This window comes from Prunus mume, linkage group LG4 (genome assembly GCF_029339155.1).
Source record: "Prunus mume cultivar Tortuosa linkage group LG4, ASM2933915v1, whole genome shotgun sequence".
NCBI lineage: Eukaryota > Viridiplantae > Streptophyta > Magnoliopsida > Rosales > Rosaceae > Prunus > Prunus mume.
Window position 1 is genome coordinate 16,127,902 of NC_142701.1, and position 17,353 is coordinate 16,145,254.

The following is a 17,353-nucleotide window of genomic DNA, read 5'->3' on the forward strand; positions in this document are numbered from 1 at the left end:
CACACCCTGCTATCTTGCCCATCACTACTCTAAGTTCATCTCAATCTCTCATTACTTAAAGAGATAAAGACACTGTTGTCGAACTCAATTGACGATCTACAAGCCACTATTTGCATACCATATTTAGGGTTTGTGAAGAAAAGATGAGAGTGTAGTAGGTTTCTTATATTGAAAGAAAAGAGTAATTTGGCAATAAGGTGTAGAGGAGTTTATGTTTTTGTGTTTTTCTAAAACTTAATATGAAGAGTGGTGGAGTGTGTGTATAGATGTATTAGGATAAAGTATCAAATTGTATAAATGCTCAAATGCATATGCTATCAAACTGCTGTTGGAAATTTTGGACCAAATTCTTAACTGCGAATCGCATAAACACTAATTCGGGTTGGCCACAAATGACAAAAATTTGACGTAATTCACTCCAAGTTGGACTATGCTGATGAGAAATGATGTCAATTTCACTAGTGGTAATATCATTTCTTTGAAATGAGTTGCAGACAATATGCAGAAGGTCCCCTAGCATTATCTACTTAGCAGACCAGGTACTTGTCAAATCTTATTGGAAGTTATGATCATTTTAGCGTCAACCATCTGCAATGCATATATAATTCAATTCTTTTGAAATGGATTTTGACTCGTCTTCCAAACCAAACCCAAAAAACGGAAAGAGGGAGGGAGGCTTATGGTTCGTGGCCATTATAAAAATATATGCCACTTCTGCAATAACTAGAATTTGGGACCAAAGAAAGTGACAGTTATGGGAAGAACATGGGGGGCTTATGGATTTGCCCACCCATTTCAATTCTTCTTATTCTGTTACCTTTTTTCTGAACCATCACAAATATTTACAAAATAAAAAGAACTGAAAAAGTGGCCAATGCCTAAATGTTATTGGTCGGTTCCATTTCCCGCCCCTAGAACTATTAAAAAGAAGAGAAAAAAAAGAAGATAAAAGTTAGACTGACCTTCCACTACCACTTAGCAATAGTAAGTACTATATATACAGACTCATTCTGTTTCTGCATGAACTCCAAACCAAACAAACACAACCTCATCTTGTGCAACTTGTTCTAGTGTCTTCTTCTACTTCCCAAAACATAGGGTTCATTTATTCTCACCTTTGTCTGATCACCATTTCTTGAATTTCAGTGAATCTTTCTTTGTTAGTTATTAATCTTATAATTGAAGTGAGGAACTTTGTAATGAAGAACTGCAAATTTTCACTAAAGCTAGTGTTGTGCATTTCATTCTTTTGCTTCTTTCTGTCCACCCAAGCCAGACGGCATAACCATAAACACAAGCACACCCACCCTGACAAGCCATCCTACATTTCACAGCCTCCTTCCCCTCCACCTGATTCTGCTAGCCCTCCTGAAGGGGCTACCAATCCTAATAATAGCTCCTCTGGTGTTTTCGATGTGCGGTCGTTTGGTGCTGTTGGGGATGGCCAAACAGATGACACTGAGGCATTTAAGATGGCTTGGGACACAGCTTGCCAAAGTGAATCTGCAACAAGGATCCTTGTTCCCCGAGGTTTCTCATTCATGATTCAATCTACAATATTCACTGGTCCCTGCCTTGGGGGCCTGGTGTTACAGGTAATGTACTTGAATTATAGGCCTCTTTGATTATTCTTAGTTTAGGCCACTTAGGTGACGAGGGACTAAATATGTATTTTCCTTTTTTGGTATTGGGTACATTTGGTACTGAGAAGGTTGATGGAACTCTAGTGCCACCTGATGGACCAGAGTCTTGGCCAAAGAACGCCAGCAGGCATCAATGGCTTGTCTTTTACAGAATCAACCAGATGTCGTTGCAAGGGGGTGGTGTAATTGATGGGAAAGGAGAGAAATGGTGGAATCTTACCCTGCAAACCACACAGGGTATTTTTAAATTTTTCATTCTGTCTGAATACATATTTTCTTTGATTCAAGCAACTGCTGATCCCATATGAAATCTAATGGCACAGGGGATCAATGGAACCACATTGCCTGGACCATGTGACAGCCCAGTTGTAAGTTGCAAACATTGCTTATGTGTTGTGTATATCAGCTACTTTAAGTAATGAGGTTTAATTCTACACAATGAATTTTAATGCAGGCCATTAGGTTCTTCATGAGCTCCAACTTGATAGTTCAAGGACTTAAAATCAAGAATAGCCCTAAATTCCACTTCAGATTTGATAACTGCAGGAATGTCCATATAGAATCGATTTCTATATCTGCCCCTGCTCGAAGTCCGAATACAGATGGGATTCACATAGAGAACACAAATGATGTCCAAATTTATAACTCAGTAATTTCAAATGGTTAGCCAAAAACCTTCAAATCTTCTACGTTTCTCCATTTACTCATGAAAGTTCATAATTAATCCACCTGTTTGTTTATTTGTTAATAGTCTCTGTTCCGTTCTGCAGGTGACGATTGTGTATCAATTGGGTCAGGCTGTTATGATGTAGACATACGGAACATCACTTGTGGACCTGGTCATGGAATCAGGTACACTTTTGTTTTCCATAAATATACATTTCACTAAATTACAGCTTATCCTTTTCATTACAAACTTAATTTTCATTAAATTTGATCAATGTGTTCCTTGTACATCCACTCAGCATTGGGAGTCTAGGCAATCACAACTCGCGAGCATGCGTCTCTAACATTACAGTTCGCGACTCAATAATCAAAGGGACGGATAATGGAGTTAGGATCAAGACATGGCAGGGTGGATCCGGATCAGTATCGGGAGTAACATTCAGTAACATTCACATGGATAATGTTAGGAACCCGATTATGATAAACCAATTCTACTGCCTTAACAAGGGGTGCACCAACCAAACTTCAGCAGTCTTTGTATCAGACATACTCTATTCAAACATAAAGGGAACCTACGATGTTCGGAGTTCACCGATGCATTTTGCTTGCAGTGATGCTCTCCCATGCACTAACTTGACACTCTCAGAAATCGAGCTTCTTCCTGCTGTAGGAGACATAGTATCGGACCCGTATTGTTGGAATGCTTATGGAGAACTGCAGACACTAACAATTCCACCAGTCTCTTGCTTGTTGGAGGGTGTTCCTCGATCCCTACTGGACAATGACATTGAGCATTGCTGATTCAGTGGGCTCATCTGTAAAGCCATCCATGTAACATACAAAATTATTAAAAGACGGATTATGAATCTGTCAGTCTAGTAGATCTACTGATGTCATTATAGAGGAGTGGTGTTTTATGTGCTTCCTATATTTATAAATTATAAAGTTACGTTTCTCTACATCTTTATGTACTTCAGTAAGTCCCACATGATTTTTGCTTCTAATTAATAGAGATTATCAAATTGAACTCTAATCCGTCACAATCCATATCAGTAACACTCAGCGAGCATTTGTGGAGAATAGATATAAGAAACTTTTCTGCTAGAAGTAAACTTGCAAAGGATGCAAAGAAAAAACAAAAAAAAAGCAGCCACGAATGCCTTTCAAAGTTGACCAGTTGTTTCCTCTATTGAGTGCACCGAAAAGTATGTGAAAATGCGCATGTGATATAGAACAATCTAGGCAACATAGCAGTTGATTTTGAACTTGGGACCAGCAGGGCAGTTTAGAAGTCTTGTGTAGAAAGTGTACAAGTTGGATTGCAGCTTCAAAATACATGTACTCTCATCTCAAGCATTCTACAAGTCACATGATTTATGCTTACATGAGTTTAGTCTGTTTTATTTCAATATCAATATATCATTAAACCAGCAAAAGCCACCCATCAACTTCAACTCTATGCAGTCTCAAAAGATTATAGTAATTAAAAGCTTAATTCTCTGATGCATGTTTGTCAAGTTGATGCATAGTAAGCTAGAATTTTTTAGTTCTTCCCTATCTGCAACAACAAAGTCCCACAAGTGAAGGAAGCAACCAATGAACTCTCTTGCAGATACAGTATTAAAAGTCTAAAAGGTGTTAAAAGATGTGGTTGCAAAGTTTTTAGCACTAAATTATAAGTGTAAAGTTTTTGTGACATAGCTAGTCAGAATTAATTATTGATGGATTTGGGTAAATGATGACAGATTTACAATACCACCCATTGATTAAAAGAAAAAGTAGAAGATTCGAATTTTTCTCTCTATGCCAATATTGTTTGTGCGTGGAACTTGGAAGATACAGAGACAAGAATGAAATAAACAATAGAGTTAAAACTGAAAAAGGAGGGTACAAACAGGCATAAAAAATATTCCTGGCAGTGACAGGATGAGAAATCAAGCTAATAATTTTAGAGAATAATATATGTGAGAGTGAGTGAAGTTACGAGGATTGTCGTCCACAGCACTAACTTTAATTGGAATTGGGAGCTCAAGTGGAGGTTGGGAGGGAGGGAAAATTCTCTTTAGCTTTTCTTGCAGCACGCGCAGTGGCTGCCTAGACTACAATAATAATCATAACCATGGATGGTGTGGTAGACTGTTCAAGTATATGAGAATGAAGATCCAGTTGAGTGTGTAGTGTTTTGTAGACTTTATGTGTGTTCTGATAAAGTGTAGGTCGGTGCACGGGCTAATGTCCAATGGCCACCCACCAAACTTGCCTTTTTTAATCAAACATATACTACAGCTAACCCTCAAGAGCCTCAATATCCATATCTACATCTAGTTTAGTTTCTGATGCCATGTCTTTTCTACTATCCCACTCTACTTTCCTCCCTATTTACAATGGCATTCGCACAGTAATAACGTGCGGACATCCGGATGAGAGAATAATTGTGTATATATATATATATATATATATATATATATTCTTTTTCATTGAGTGATGGGGCGTACTTGTAGTTTTGTGCAAAATTTTCAGTACAAATAATAGTTTATCAACTCTGAAACTGAGATGTATCTTAGAAAGTTTCTCCAACATAACCATCAGGGTCCCCTACCTTTTTCTGCATTGCAACTTAAGCTTTTTCAGCTTTTGGCCCATGTCATTCTCTCAGTTTCTAGCTTACCCAATTTTCCCATTCCAAAGTATGAATATGGCTTTGGCTTGTCATACATTTATTGATTTAATTCCTAAGAATATAACTTTAGGAGTTATGGTATCAGATTTTTGGTTTTGAAGCCTCTATGAAATTCTTATTCTCCATTTATTTGTTAAGGTGAGGCTTCATGTGAGGTGTAGTGGGGAGAAATATTGTCTAGAAATTTAAGTTTTCGAGATCTAGTGATTGTCCAACAACGTGTATACTCCACACATTAATCTGAAATCCATTCAAATTTCCATGTCATTTTTTTAATGCGAATTTTTGGAAGGTTTGAAGTTACAAAATCATGAGTGTTAACCTAACCATCCATGATAAATGATGTGCACAAAGAAAAACACAACATCTGGACCAACATTTTCCATGCTCAGTGTCAAAATGGTTTTGAAAAATTGAACTTATTTGGAAGGTACATAATGGCAGGGGAAAAAATAGTGCTTCTGCTAGCAGCTTCAAAAGTAGAGAGAGAGAGAGAGAGAGAGAGAGAGATCTGAAGCGCATACATACTGCCATAGAAATGCTGGAATGTCGCATGAATATGGGCATGGCAGGCTGCCTAAAGCTTACCCAAAAAGAGAAAGGAATCTAGCCCACTTAGATCATCTTCCATCTACCCACCACAAACCAAGATATAAATAAATAAATAAATATCAGTAGTACACGTAAAGAAACAAATTCATTTGCCATGCTTGGGCTTATTGAGATGTAATTAGAGAGGTACATAGTTGTGGAATAAAATCAAGTGCAACTTCTACTTTAGCTGTTAGTGGAAGAGAGAATAAGAAGCTTATTTGATCAAATCATTTATGTCCTTTTTTCTTTTCTCCAGATCTTTTTTCTCAGCTGTTAGTAAAAATTGCTGCATAAGAAAATAAATGGACTAATCACAGACGTAATTTAGCAAATTATGAAACAAGACCTAATCTTTGATGTGTCAAGCCCTGATTGGTTGCTTCTGCGATAAAGAAATTTCACCATTAAATGAAATTTGCAAGGGTACATGCTACAAAGTGAATACTTTTATTGGGGGGTTGTCCGATGAACTTCATTGAATCTAGTACAGAGTGGGGACTTCGTGTTGGCGAAGGATGCTGGGGAAAAAGTGTTCAATGAAAAGATAAAAAGCTACTGAATTAAAAGCGTATTATTCAGTCAGTGTCTTGTCATGTGTGTTACACAATTTCTTTCATGAAACTTATGTTGGCTGCATTTCAGGAGTCTATTTGATCTTACTGGTCTTTTCAATTATAAATAAACAAATTTTTGCTGGTTTTTCATTGATAAGATTGCACATTCATCTTCGTTTTAACCAATCAAATCACACTATATAGTAGTTTTTACAGACAAACCAAGTTGAGAGCAAAGGGTAGTCACCCCTCTCTTCACTTCAGTGTTGCCCCAGTCTAGAACCAAAGCTTGGTCTAGAATTTTTTAGTTGGTCTAAGTTAGTAACTGCTTCTCCTTTAGGTAGGGCGTTGCACGTTAGATCAAGTGACAAACTACGGTTCTCGTGAATCAATATTAGGTACTAGAGACTGAACTTGGACAAATGTATGTCTTCATCTTTTGCCTTTCCAACTTCCTACAGAAGATAAATTCACCTAATAAGTTCACCAAATTAATATAGAAAATTCATAAATCCAGTTGGTGAGAATAAAATGTAACAACAAGTGAAATTATATTCATTAAGCCAAAATTATATCATAAAGTCTCCAAAATAATAGTAAAAAGATGTAATTTGAGACAAAGAAACTTGTCTGCTAATTGACACAGGGCATAAAGAAATAGGAGCCAACTAAAGACTCCACTACACTGAATCGGATATGGATGTTGAATTTCTCTCTCTCTGTACAATGTTTTGCTTACCTTTTTAGTTTTCAGACTGATGGCAGTGTTCCAAATACACTTGTCATTGCGAACTGTGAAGTTGTCAAACCTAAAGGTTGCAGCTGCAGAGCACATATCACAGGTTACGTCTGCCATGAATGTATAAGAATGTGTGAGAATAGTGGTAATGCATAAAATTTAATGGTAGAACACCATCATTATCTGTCCTTAATATGGGGAAAGTATGCACCTTAAAAGTTTCAATCCCAGGGCTGCAGTCAAGGCATCAGTTGCCCAATGAAGTGGTGAACAACAGTTACCACCCTTTTAAGCTTCCTGAAAAGTAGAACAGCATGTGGAATGGACTCAATGTAACTATCAAAATTTTGAGAAAAGTAAACCACTGAAGAGCGATTGACAAGGATATTCATACATGCGCAACAACAATGTATTCATCTCAACCATGATATACTAAAATTTTGAATCTATGCCAACCTGTGCAGTAACAGCCATAGAAACACCGTGTTCAGTCCATCGCTTGAATTGCCTGCACAAGGATTTGCACTTGACAGGTTTGATCAATGTTTTTGAGGAGTAAACCTGCACAGAAAATAAATATATAAAAAAATCACAAAAGCTACTAGGTTTGAAACACCTATGCTAACAATACTTGCTAAAATGCAAACTAAAAATTTACAAGCAAGAAATAAACAAAAGAAAAGGCACCTCTTGCCAATTGCTTGAAGCCAGTGGGTCAGCTGTTGTGATACTCCTATCTTCAGCAGCAGCATTTGTGGAATCCATCAAGGCAAGGGATAAAGTATTCTCAATATTATCAGCAGCATAATCATCCAAACGGACTGAAAGCAATAGCAACATAGTTAGCAAAGCTTCAGGGAAAATTCAAACTCAAGTTCTAATAGATGATATAATATAAATCGTGCCATATTGCAGAACGGGCAGTTACTTCCTACCTGCCCTTCATACAGGTCAAAACCCTTCCAGCCTCTTCCTTTGTTTTAGCTTCCACTACAACTCTTGCATATGCCTCCAGACTTGAAAGTGTTTTGCCCTTGGATTGTTCATCCATATCAAAACCCGAAAATGTACTAGAGATCCCAGAGACATCTAATTCTGTCTCACACCGGAAAAGATTTCTTATTGAAGGCCAGGTTTCACCATTAACTCCATCTAGAAGGGCTTCCAACCGGTCTTGATAAGGCATCCTCCAATTTTTACTGCAAAAGTAGTCAACAATAAACATATAGGGAATGAAAACCAGTGAGAAAAAGTTCTCCAACATATATCTACCACTACAAACCTGTGAACTCCTTAAAAATTAGCATATCAAACTAGTTCAGTTTCCACTTCATCCCACTTATTCCCTTTTAGTTTCTTCTTCCACTCAAATTCTTCCTCGAGTTCAAAAGTACCAGTGACCCCAAACATTTCACAAGAGGCAATGAATAAAATGTATATTTACCTCATAAAGTGCAGTAAGTTCAGATAGCTTGGCAGCACAAACTGAAGCAATATGGGCTTCTATATCACGTTTAAGTTGATCCCTTACTTTAGATGTATCCCAGTTTGCTTGTGTGATAACAGCGTCTCACCACACATTAACTCAGGCAGGAATCAAAATTTCACTCAACTTGTCCTTGAGATTTGTTTTAAGAGTGCATACAGTAATTTGTCTCATATTGTATTCTTTGGTTCATATATTTAAAGGATTCTCTTATACTGTAATTCATTTTATGTATTTTATACTTGAGTTTCAATTTAGGCTAAAGGAAAGATATAACATACCTGCACATCCTTCATCAAATAGAGCCATAAATGACTCAGAGCAATTACAAGCAGCCACTGAAAATGCCTCCTCACCATTCAAGGCCTTATCAAATGCTTCCTTGAACTTATCCAGAGAACCAGATCTTATATGTCCCAGCAAAGCTTGGAACGCAGGTTGGACAAGCTAACAATACAGTGAAAAGAATCAATAACAGAAGAAAAACATATGAATCAAATTGATGAACAGTGAATGTCCCCCAATCAATTTGACATGCATTGCAGATTCAAGGAGGAACCAGAAACAAAATTTGACCTCCGCTCTCTATAGGCAAAAGGATGCTGAAAATGCAGCACCCCACAGTCTCAGTTCAACTGCTATCACCCATCTATGGCATAAGGACAGAAGGACAGAAGGGGAGCAGGAACATAGCTGTCACAAGAATAATATTGAGATTACTTACTTGCAGCATTTTTTCTTCAAGCTGCTTGCGCTTCCTAGTTCTGACACCTTCATCAAAATATGTAGCCTGTGCATCATACCTAAAATACCAAAATAAGCAAATTAATCAACTAAATACAAAGAATTATTCAGCCATACAAGTCAAAAGGTGTACTTACTACTTAGAGACAGCAGACGCCTTAAACCTTAAAGTTGCTCAGTATAATTGAAGTGATGGCAATATTATTTGCACATTTGGAAAAAGATAAGAAGGTAACCAAAATTCTAAACATAAACTGACATAAAAGATTGTGTTGTATAGAATAGACTACAGAACGGAAAGCAGGAAACTAGTGACCATTTTGTTTCTGTTTTCTCTCCTCCTCTTCTCTTTTCTGTTACTAGTACTACCATTTGTGTATTCTTCCATCTTTGTCAAGGCCTCAATGTGGATACATACCCAAGAAAAATTAAGGAAATAACATGGACGACACTTGATCAGCCACCATTTCCAAAACACTATTGAAAAGAAAACAATGCTAAATTATTCGTGAATACCAAAAAGCAAGTAGTAAACTTAGATCTTCCAGTTGACTTGAATTAGGCGGACTTAAGAGTCTTGCACATCATAAATACACTAATCCAGAACATAGAGGCAAGTTGGAAATACAAGACCCTTACACCATCATAGTGAATTTTAGATGTCTTCACCTAAAGTGCATGCCACTCAATTAAGACGATCTTCAGGAGTCAGTTACAGAACTTCTCTCTCATTAGATCAAATCATATCCTATAGCTTTGACGCTGACAAACCAGATGAAGATACTTACTCTGATAGACATGTATCAAAGATTGAACTGAGCTTCTTCCCGAAGCCAGAGATAGGACCAAATTGAACAACCTCTTCCAACTGGCTCCACTCCTGTGATAATTTAGGAGTTCAAGGGCCACCGAAGTTACAACATCAACAAAATTTTAAGATAGAAAACATAGCACTACATGAAAAACAGGTACCTCATTTCCTGAAAAATCAGCATACTTCTCATTGGCAATCTGTTTACAACGTACAGTAGCCACCATGACCTGCAATGGATGGAATAAAAGATAGCTTATTCAAAACAATATGCATATAATACATGAATAGCGCAAGTGAATACATTCACAGATTATAAACATCAGGTTATTTTACGTGGACTAAACAATCGCAAAAGAAGCTTGATAGAATCGTGTTCTAGTAAAATTTTAATGGAACGGTGAATAAAGACTAAGATTTTTAGTGGAAAACCATTAACTATTCAAAATTTCTTTCTCGGTATGGGGAAAATGAAACCTCGTCAGGAAGTCACATGATACTAATTCCACAAATGAATGAATGATAGCGGCAAGGGGTTCATAACGTATTGCTCTAGACTGAAAAAATTGCATCATTCCAAAAATCCAATGTTTCACAGCAAGAGTAAGCACATCAAGATCAAGTTTCATTTCATCAAAGAGCTAATCAAAGACAAAGAAGTTGAGGTTTTGTATTGCAAGTCCCAGGACCAGCTGGCAGATTTGTTCACCAAACCGTTGAAGAAGGATCTGCTCATCAAGATGAGGAAATTAATTGGCGTGAATGAAGTCTAGCTTAAGGGGGGATGTTAAGAATAATCTAGACTTCATTAATAATCGACTGGTAAATTAGTAATACTTGGTTGTTAAAATAATGGTGTGGTAGGAGTTAGTTGAATTACTATGTTCGGTATTAGTTGTGTTTTTTCATGTGTAAAGTCAGGAACATCATCACTATCTAAAACTAAAACAGTGTTCCATTACCTTTTGTCTTTTGATCATTCTCGTACCTATTATTATTCCAACATAACCGTGTCCACCACCAAAAATATTAATCATGTAACCATCAACCATAAATGATATATGTTATATAATTGCTCGAGTATGTCGAAATTGCTATGTAATCACTAATATCAATTATATTGTTATTAACAGGAACATATAAATTCCTACTTATATAATAAGGAGTTAAGTACTTTCCTAATATTAAACAATCGAATTAGTTACCAATCTCAACTTCATTTGTGCCGTGACTGATTTCTTATCACCTAATGCGAACACTTTAGTTTTACTTTTAGTTCGCGAAGCACGAGAGTACCTTTTTTTTTTGGGAGTTTCACTAAAACACCCAAAATAGGGGTTGAAATTATAAAAAAACTCAAGCACTATTTAAACATATAAACACACACAAAACCCATCATTACACACACTCAAAACTCATTTATAAACACACCCAAAAAGTTGACTTTGGGGTTAATTTGGGTGTGTTTCTATGTTTAAATAGTGCTTGATTTTTTTATAAATACATGTCTAGGATTGGGTTTATTTATAAATTTGTATTTTTTTTTTTCACTTTCTACGTTTTAGTATGAGTTGGACTAAAGAGTATGTTTGACTATTGACATTGTTTGCTCCTTCCTGCTACCAAAAGTCGAATGTTTGACTATTGACACTTGCCCTGAAAAACGTGTTGAAAAAATACAAATGAGGGGAGCAGAGGAGGAGGGGCCATATTTACTTATTTGGTATCAAATTCAAATCAAACGTCAAAAATGAAACGCAAGGCAGCGCCGTCAGACGTCAGCCAACCTACGTCACATGCAGCAGCAGCACCCACCATGGTCCACTCAACCCAACAACCACCCAACCCAAAAAAAGAAAAGAAACGGTGCCGCAAGAATATAATACCGATGGTGATGATGACGTCATTGCTTTAGTCGTCATTGTATTCCTTATAATGGTGTTTTACCATTCTATCCATTGCTTACTCCCCATCCAAATTCCAAGTAGGAGTGGTCGGCTTGGGCCGGTGGGGTAATTTCGTCTTTCGACTTTTAAAGTGTACACCCCACGGAATCAGATCAGTGATGATGATTCTTGGTGACATCAACAACATTATGTCATCTTACCAAAAGCTGTGACCTTTTTTAGAAACTTACTTATATATAAACAAGTCTAAGAGGCAGGCAGGCACGCAGAGACTAGCTAGTCATCAGAAGTTGAAACAAACCAATTAATAATTAAGCATGGAAGATGAGAAGATTGATGATCACGTGGATACCAGCAGCTCTAAACATCCAGTAGATCATCAAGAAGAGGAAGAAGAAGAGAGCGAGGAGATGAAGATGGAGAAGTTTTATTCGTTGATTCGAAACTATCACGATGCTCGTAATCGTCTGCGATCAAGAAAGCTGCCATTTGCATGCAATGAGGATGAAGAAGACGACGACGACAACAACAACAACAACAACATCAGCATCAAGGACAAAAAGAGAAGAAAGGCGACAATGGGTGATGATGATCGGGAAGAGCCATCTGCTGCCGGAGGAGGAGGAGGTTGGGTGCCATGTTTTGAGTTGGAGGATTTTGGCACAGAGGTTAAGTTACTCTTCCCTCCTCCTCCTCCTCCTCCTCCTCCTCCTCTTCCTCCTAACACTAGTGATTTAGAAACACAAGATGATGGTTTGGGGTCTTTGGACCTTAAACTTGCCCTCTAGCTTATAGCTACTTGTGTTGTTTTGTGTGCTTGCTTTGCGAATTGCATGTACATCGGAAATTACCAAGTCAAGTGACAATTTTCTCTTCTTCTTTTTTTTGGTCTGAGTGACAATTTTCTCTTATGTTCTGGGTTTTGGGTTAACTGGGTTCTCATGATTGTTGCCTTTTCATCAAATTCAATGAAATTTTAATTATCACTTATTTATTTCTCATATATTTTTTATGGGAGCAAAGCATCGCAACACGCAGAGCGCATGAGGTGGGAAGGAAGGAACCAAATGCAATTAAGCATATTAAATTATTTCACAGCAAATTGTGATGATGCGACACGTCCTTCCACGAAATTTACAAAAGCTAAGATAAGAGGCTTCGTTTTCGCCACCAGGTTGGCTTTGGTCCATCCCATCCCACTCTTTCCTCTTTTTGGCCAAACTCCACATGGGTGGCATTTTAGATCGAAAAATTACAAAATCGTAAAAATCAACCGACAATTTACTATAATTATAGAAAACCGAACCGCATATGCAGTATGAAGAACCGAACCGTATTTGAGATTGCGGTTACGGTATTTGATTTTCAAAACTTGTGTTTATCGTAAACCGTGACTATATTTATTAAATAAATAAATAAATTTTCATTTTATAGATAACATTGATGCTCAAACAACACAACAGGGTCCTTCATATCCACTCACCAACACCAATACTTGAGTTTGTAACTTTAATTTGTAACATTGGTGCATTGCATTTTCCTTTTAGTTTGTAACTTTAATTAACTTTGAATTGGATTTTTCCTTTAGGTTGTAACTTTAATTCATTTTGCATTGCATTTTCCTTTTGATTTGTAACTTTAAAGGATTTGGAATTGAAATGCTTGAGAAGTTGAGGTTGTGAATGCTTGAGAACTTTAACTTTAATTGGAATGCTTGAAATTGTAACTTTAATTTTATTTAGGTTGTGAATGCTTAAGAAGTTGAGGAGGTTGTGAATTTGTATATGTTTGAGAAGTTAAGGTTGTGAATTTATTTATTTAAGTTGTAAATTTATATTTTTGGGTTAAAGTATGCTTGAAATCAAAAGGCTTCAAAAAAAACATCAAAATTAGGCATAAAATGTGGAAGATTGGATTTTTATGACACAAAAAAAACTTGCAGTTTTAAACCATTAATTCACGGTAAACAACAGATTTTTACGGTTTACGGCAATGTGGTAAATCGAAAAAAGCGGTCGGTTTCGGTTTCTAAAATCACCATACCGCAAATAGTGGTCGGTTTGCGGTTTGAGCAAAAATTGCATTCGAACCGCAACCACCCCTAATACTCCATATCCGGACCCTTACCCCATCTTTAACTTTAAAACGTTACCATTTATGACAAGATCTTAATTCATGATCTAAACTCATTTCACACGCGTGAACATCTTTTTATTTTTTAGATGGAACTAGGCAAGGGTGGCATTTGGGTCCCGTGAAAGAAACGATTAATAATGATACAACCTTGACATCATCAACTTGACCCGACATATATGGTATCACGGGGTCTCTGCCAAGCCACGAAGGAGCGTGGAAGCAACCCATAAATTGATTAACAGCAAATTTTAATAATTCTGTGTACCTTTCTGACTTAAACTGCCCTTTCTTTTGGTTTGGCCCTCTCCAAACGAGTATCACATGGAGACCCATGACAGCAAGAAGAGGAAGATGATCATTAGCAATGACGTTGATGCTGCTGATGCTGCTGAAGCTGATGATGAAGAAGAGAAGATTGAGAAGTTCTTTGCTCTTATCAACAACATCCGGGACGCTCGTCACCGATTGATGAATGGTTCGAATGTAATATTGAAACGGGAAGAAATTAATGACAACAGATCAAACAAGAAATAGAAGAAAAAAGTGGAGGAAGAGGAAGAGAAGGTCATAGCTGACGTTTGGAAGCCATCATTTCAACCTGAAGATTTAATTGAAGAAGAGGCTCGTCATGAGTTCAAAATCCTACATGTGATATCTGGGATTAGTACTACTAATAATGCTCAAAGCAGAGGCTGCTGTAACACAGAAATTTGTAAACAAGGTAATAATTTAGATCTCAGGCAGTCTCTGTAACTGTTCATTGGGTGTAACATATATATTGTCGAAGAAGCAGTTGATGCAGAAAAATCAGTTTGATTACGATTACAAATATGCTTTGCTCTAATTAATTTGACACAATATCTCTATGATGCAAAAGATAAGATTGTTGAGTTGCCAATTATTGACTGACTCCGAGGACAAGAAACTAAATTGGCTCTAGTCAATAAATGTAGGTACAAAGGATAAGATGTTGTTATGTATCAACGATGACAAGAGCAATTGGGTTCTGTTTTCATTCTCTTACTTCACTTCTGAAACCCACCCACCCATACCAATTGGGCCTATAATATTACAAAAATGCCCACGTCTATATGCTACATTGTGTATCATCTTTTAATAGGTATGCCTAGCACTACTCTTTAGGTATTGCTTTTTGGGTCAAAAGCGGTTTAGGTATAACTTGACACATTCAACGCTTGTTTGGGAGTACTTTTGGAGCAGCGAAAAGCGCTTCTAAATGGGTGAAAGCGCTTCTGTCTTTTAAAAATGATGTTTGACAAAAATTGCAAAAGCGCTTTGAGTGATATCCAAAAGCACCTTGAGTGATTTTGGAAGAAGCACTTGAGAGGTGCTTATTCTTAAAAGCGCTGTAGGACAAAAACACGAGAAGCACTTGGCTCCCTTTAATGAAACTTTTAAATACCCATATTTATTTATTTATTTTTAAATGCCAAAATACCCATGTCAGTCAAATACTCAACAAAATATCAAAAGCGCTTTTATGTAGTGTAAAAGCACTTTTAATTGTGACATCCAAACGACAAACTGCTTCGTTGTAGAAGCGCTTTTGTCATAAGTGCTACTGGCATAAGCACTTCGAGAAGAAGCACTCTCAAACGAGTCCTTAGCACTTGTTCTTGCATTTTGATTTGATCAAATTTCTATTCATCATATTGATAGTGAAGCCAATATGGTTGCTGGTATATATACAAAGAGTATGTAATTATATAAACTACTCTTATTGATAAACGAAAATCATGGAATTTTTATTTATTTATTTAAAGAATCTCATTATACATATAAAGCGTATAGCCGAACAGCTATACTATTTATTTAAAAAATTATTTTAAAAGGATCCTAGTAAGGTTGTTTGGCTATACTATTTTTTCTTTTCTTTTTAAAAAACCACAATATAGTAGCTAGGTGGCTATACTATTTATAAATAAATAAATAAATAAGAGGACCCACCCAGCAATTAGATGTCCACATGTCAAAAACGTATAGCCGTGCGGCTATACTATTTTTAATTTATAAAAACCATAATATAGCCGCACGGCAATACTATTGAAATATAATATAAAGATTTTCAGTTCATCATCGTGCTTTGTATTTCTCCAGAGTCTTTCCATTGAATGGATTTTTCCATTTTTGGCCTCTACTTTTTCTTTGAGTTGACAGGTAAGTTCCAAACTATTTCAAGGAACAGATTAGCTCGGTGATAATACCAATTAAAATGATTATATAAATTCGAATATTAAATAGTATAGCTATACTCTGTAAATATAATAAATTCAAATATTTTGCAAGTAATGGCATATATTCGAAATTCAACTTAAAATCTTATACCTAATAATAATTATGAGATAGGGTGGGTCATGAAGGTTTCCCATTACTATGAGAAAGACAAAGGCAAATCGATGAAACTTTCTTCCTATCACAAACTGAACATGGAATAAGATTATGTGGTAGAGAGAGAGAGAGAGAGAGAGAGATATATATAGAGAGAGAGATATATGATATTAAGGGGTGAATTGTGGTGTGAAATGAATTGAAGGTGGAGTTCTCAGCCAAATAAAAAAAAACACGTAACAAAGTTTATATTGGAAACTGCTGGTGGGAAACTGGAATTTTTGGTCAAGGGGCTGCCAAGTGAGTGAGTAATGTAGGATTTGTACGTGGGTGACAATATTTAAATAGTATAGCCGCGCGGCTATAAATAAATTCGAATATTTAAATCGTATAGCCTCGCGGCTATACTCTTTGAATATAATAAATTCGAATATTTAAATAGTATAGCCGTGCGGCTATACTCTTAAATGTAATAAATTCGAATATTTTAAATATTATAGCCGCTCGGCTATACTTGTTACATATAATAAATTCGAATATATTTAAAGAGTATAGCCGGGCGGCGATACCCATTCTAGGATTGGGTTTATTTATAAATTTGTATATAATAAATTGAAATATTTAAACATTCGAATATTTATTCTCTCCCACCCAAACCAATTGCGTTAAATTCCAGATATATCATGTGTTTCTATCTACCAAAGAAACAAGAGACCATGCCACCGCATGATCTTTTTCTTATATGCCCTCAGTCCAATTCGTTTGCACAACTCAAAAAAGGAGTAAGCAAAAGAAAACCAAACGAGATCAACGTGAACCCCAACATTTAAATGGCGACGATGATTCGCTGAGAATATGCGATTTAGAAGCATTGTGTGATTCTTCCTAACACTCCCTAGAGGCAGGAAGAATGCTGTGGCATATGTAGTTCAACTTCAAACAGAGCAGATTTGTATATTTTCAAATACAAGTACATACGTATAGGAAGTGGAGGTTTGATCACACATGCATCACCCATTGTTCGTGTGTATGAGGCAAGTGAAA

The 17,353-nt window shown here is 36.5% G+C and overlaps 3 protein-coding genes across 3 annotated transcripts; 1 reads left to right on the plus strand and 2 right to left on the minus strand.

Annotated features, from left to right (window-relative positions):
* The first annotated feature begins 1,060 nt into the window (after window positions 1–1,060).
* On the plus strand, window positions 1,061–3,258 carry LOC103327285 (Pectin lyase-like superfamily protein). Its single transcript, XM_008229590.2, is given in 7 exon segments — window positions 1,061–1,595; window positions 1,712–1,858; window positions 1,860–1,880; window positions 1,967–2,011; window positions 2,098–2,305; window positions 2,414–2,495; window positions 2,609–3,258. Coding segments are annotated over 7 exon segments (1,401 nt in total). The 5' UTR covers window positions 1,061–1,199; the 3' UTR covers window positions 3,111–3,258.
* Window positions 3,259–6,262: 3,004 nt separating this feature from the next.
* LOC148918014 (protein ROOT HAIR DEFECTIVE 3-like) lies at window positions 6,263–10,625 on the minus strand. Its single transcript, XM_089050755.1, has 11 exons — window positions 10,395–10,625; window positions 10,079–10,147; window positions 9,895–9,986; window positions 9,087–9,165; window positions 8,644–8,809; window positions 7,812–8,445; window positions 7,564–7,697; window positions 7,333–7,437; window positions 7,088–7,173; window positions 6,877–6,986; window positions 6,263–6,592 (listed from the first exon to the last, which is right to left on the minus strand). Exons 2-6 carry the CDS (start codon window positions 10,142–10,144, stop codon window positions 8,288–8,290), a joined length of 561 nt encoding a protein of 186 aa, XP_088906881.1. The 5' UTR covers window positions 10,145–10,147; window positions 10,395–10,625; the 3' UTR covers window positions 6,263–6,592; window positions 6,877–6,986; window positions 7,088–7,173; window positions 7,333–7,437; window positions 7,564–7,697; window positions 7,812–8,287.
* Window positions 7,165–8,062, minus strand: LOC103327318 (protein ROOT HAIR DEFECTIVE 3-like). The gene is made up of 4 exons (XM_089050473.1): window positions 7,825–8,062; window positions 7,564–7,697; window positions 7,333–7,437; window positions 7,165–7,173 (listed from the first exon to the last, which is right to left on the minus strand). Exons 1-4 carry the CDS (start codon window positions 8,060–8,062, stop codon window positions 7,165–7,167), a joined length of 486 nt encoding a protein of 161 aa, XP_088906599.1.
* Window positions 10,626–17,353: the final 6,728 nt, after the last annotated feature.

What these genes read in the sequence shown, in the direction of transcription:
- LOC103327318 (XM_089050473.1), bottom strand. Translation starts at nt 8,062, where the DNA reads ATGCCTTATCAAGACCGGTTGGAAGCCCTTCTAGATGGAGTTAATGGT. An exon ending in GGCTGGAAGGGTTTTGACCT is followed by an intron (nt 7,698 to 7,824) that starts GTATGAAGGGCA and finishes TATTGCTTTCAG; the next exon opens with TCCGTTTGGATGATTATGCT. An exon ending in CTTCAAGCAATTGGCAAGAG is followed by an intron (nt 7,438 to 7,563) that starts GTGCCTTTTCTT and finishes TTTTCTGTGCAG; the next exon opens with GTTTACTCCTCAAAAACATT.
- LOC148918014 (XM_089050755.1), bottom strand. Translation starts at nt 10,144, where the DNA reads ATGGTGGCTACTGTACGTTGTAAACAGATTGCCAATGAGAAGTATGCT. An exon ending in TTTGATACATGTCTATCAGA is followed by an intron (nt 9,166 to 9,894) that starts GTAAGTATCTTC and finishes TTGGTATTTTAG; the next exon opens with GTATGATGCACAGGCTACAT. An exon ending in TTGAAGAAAAAATGCTGCAA is followed by an intron (nt 8,810 to 9,086) that starts GTAAGTAATCTC and finishes CTGTATTGTTAG; the next exon opens with CTTGTCCAACCTGCGTTCCA.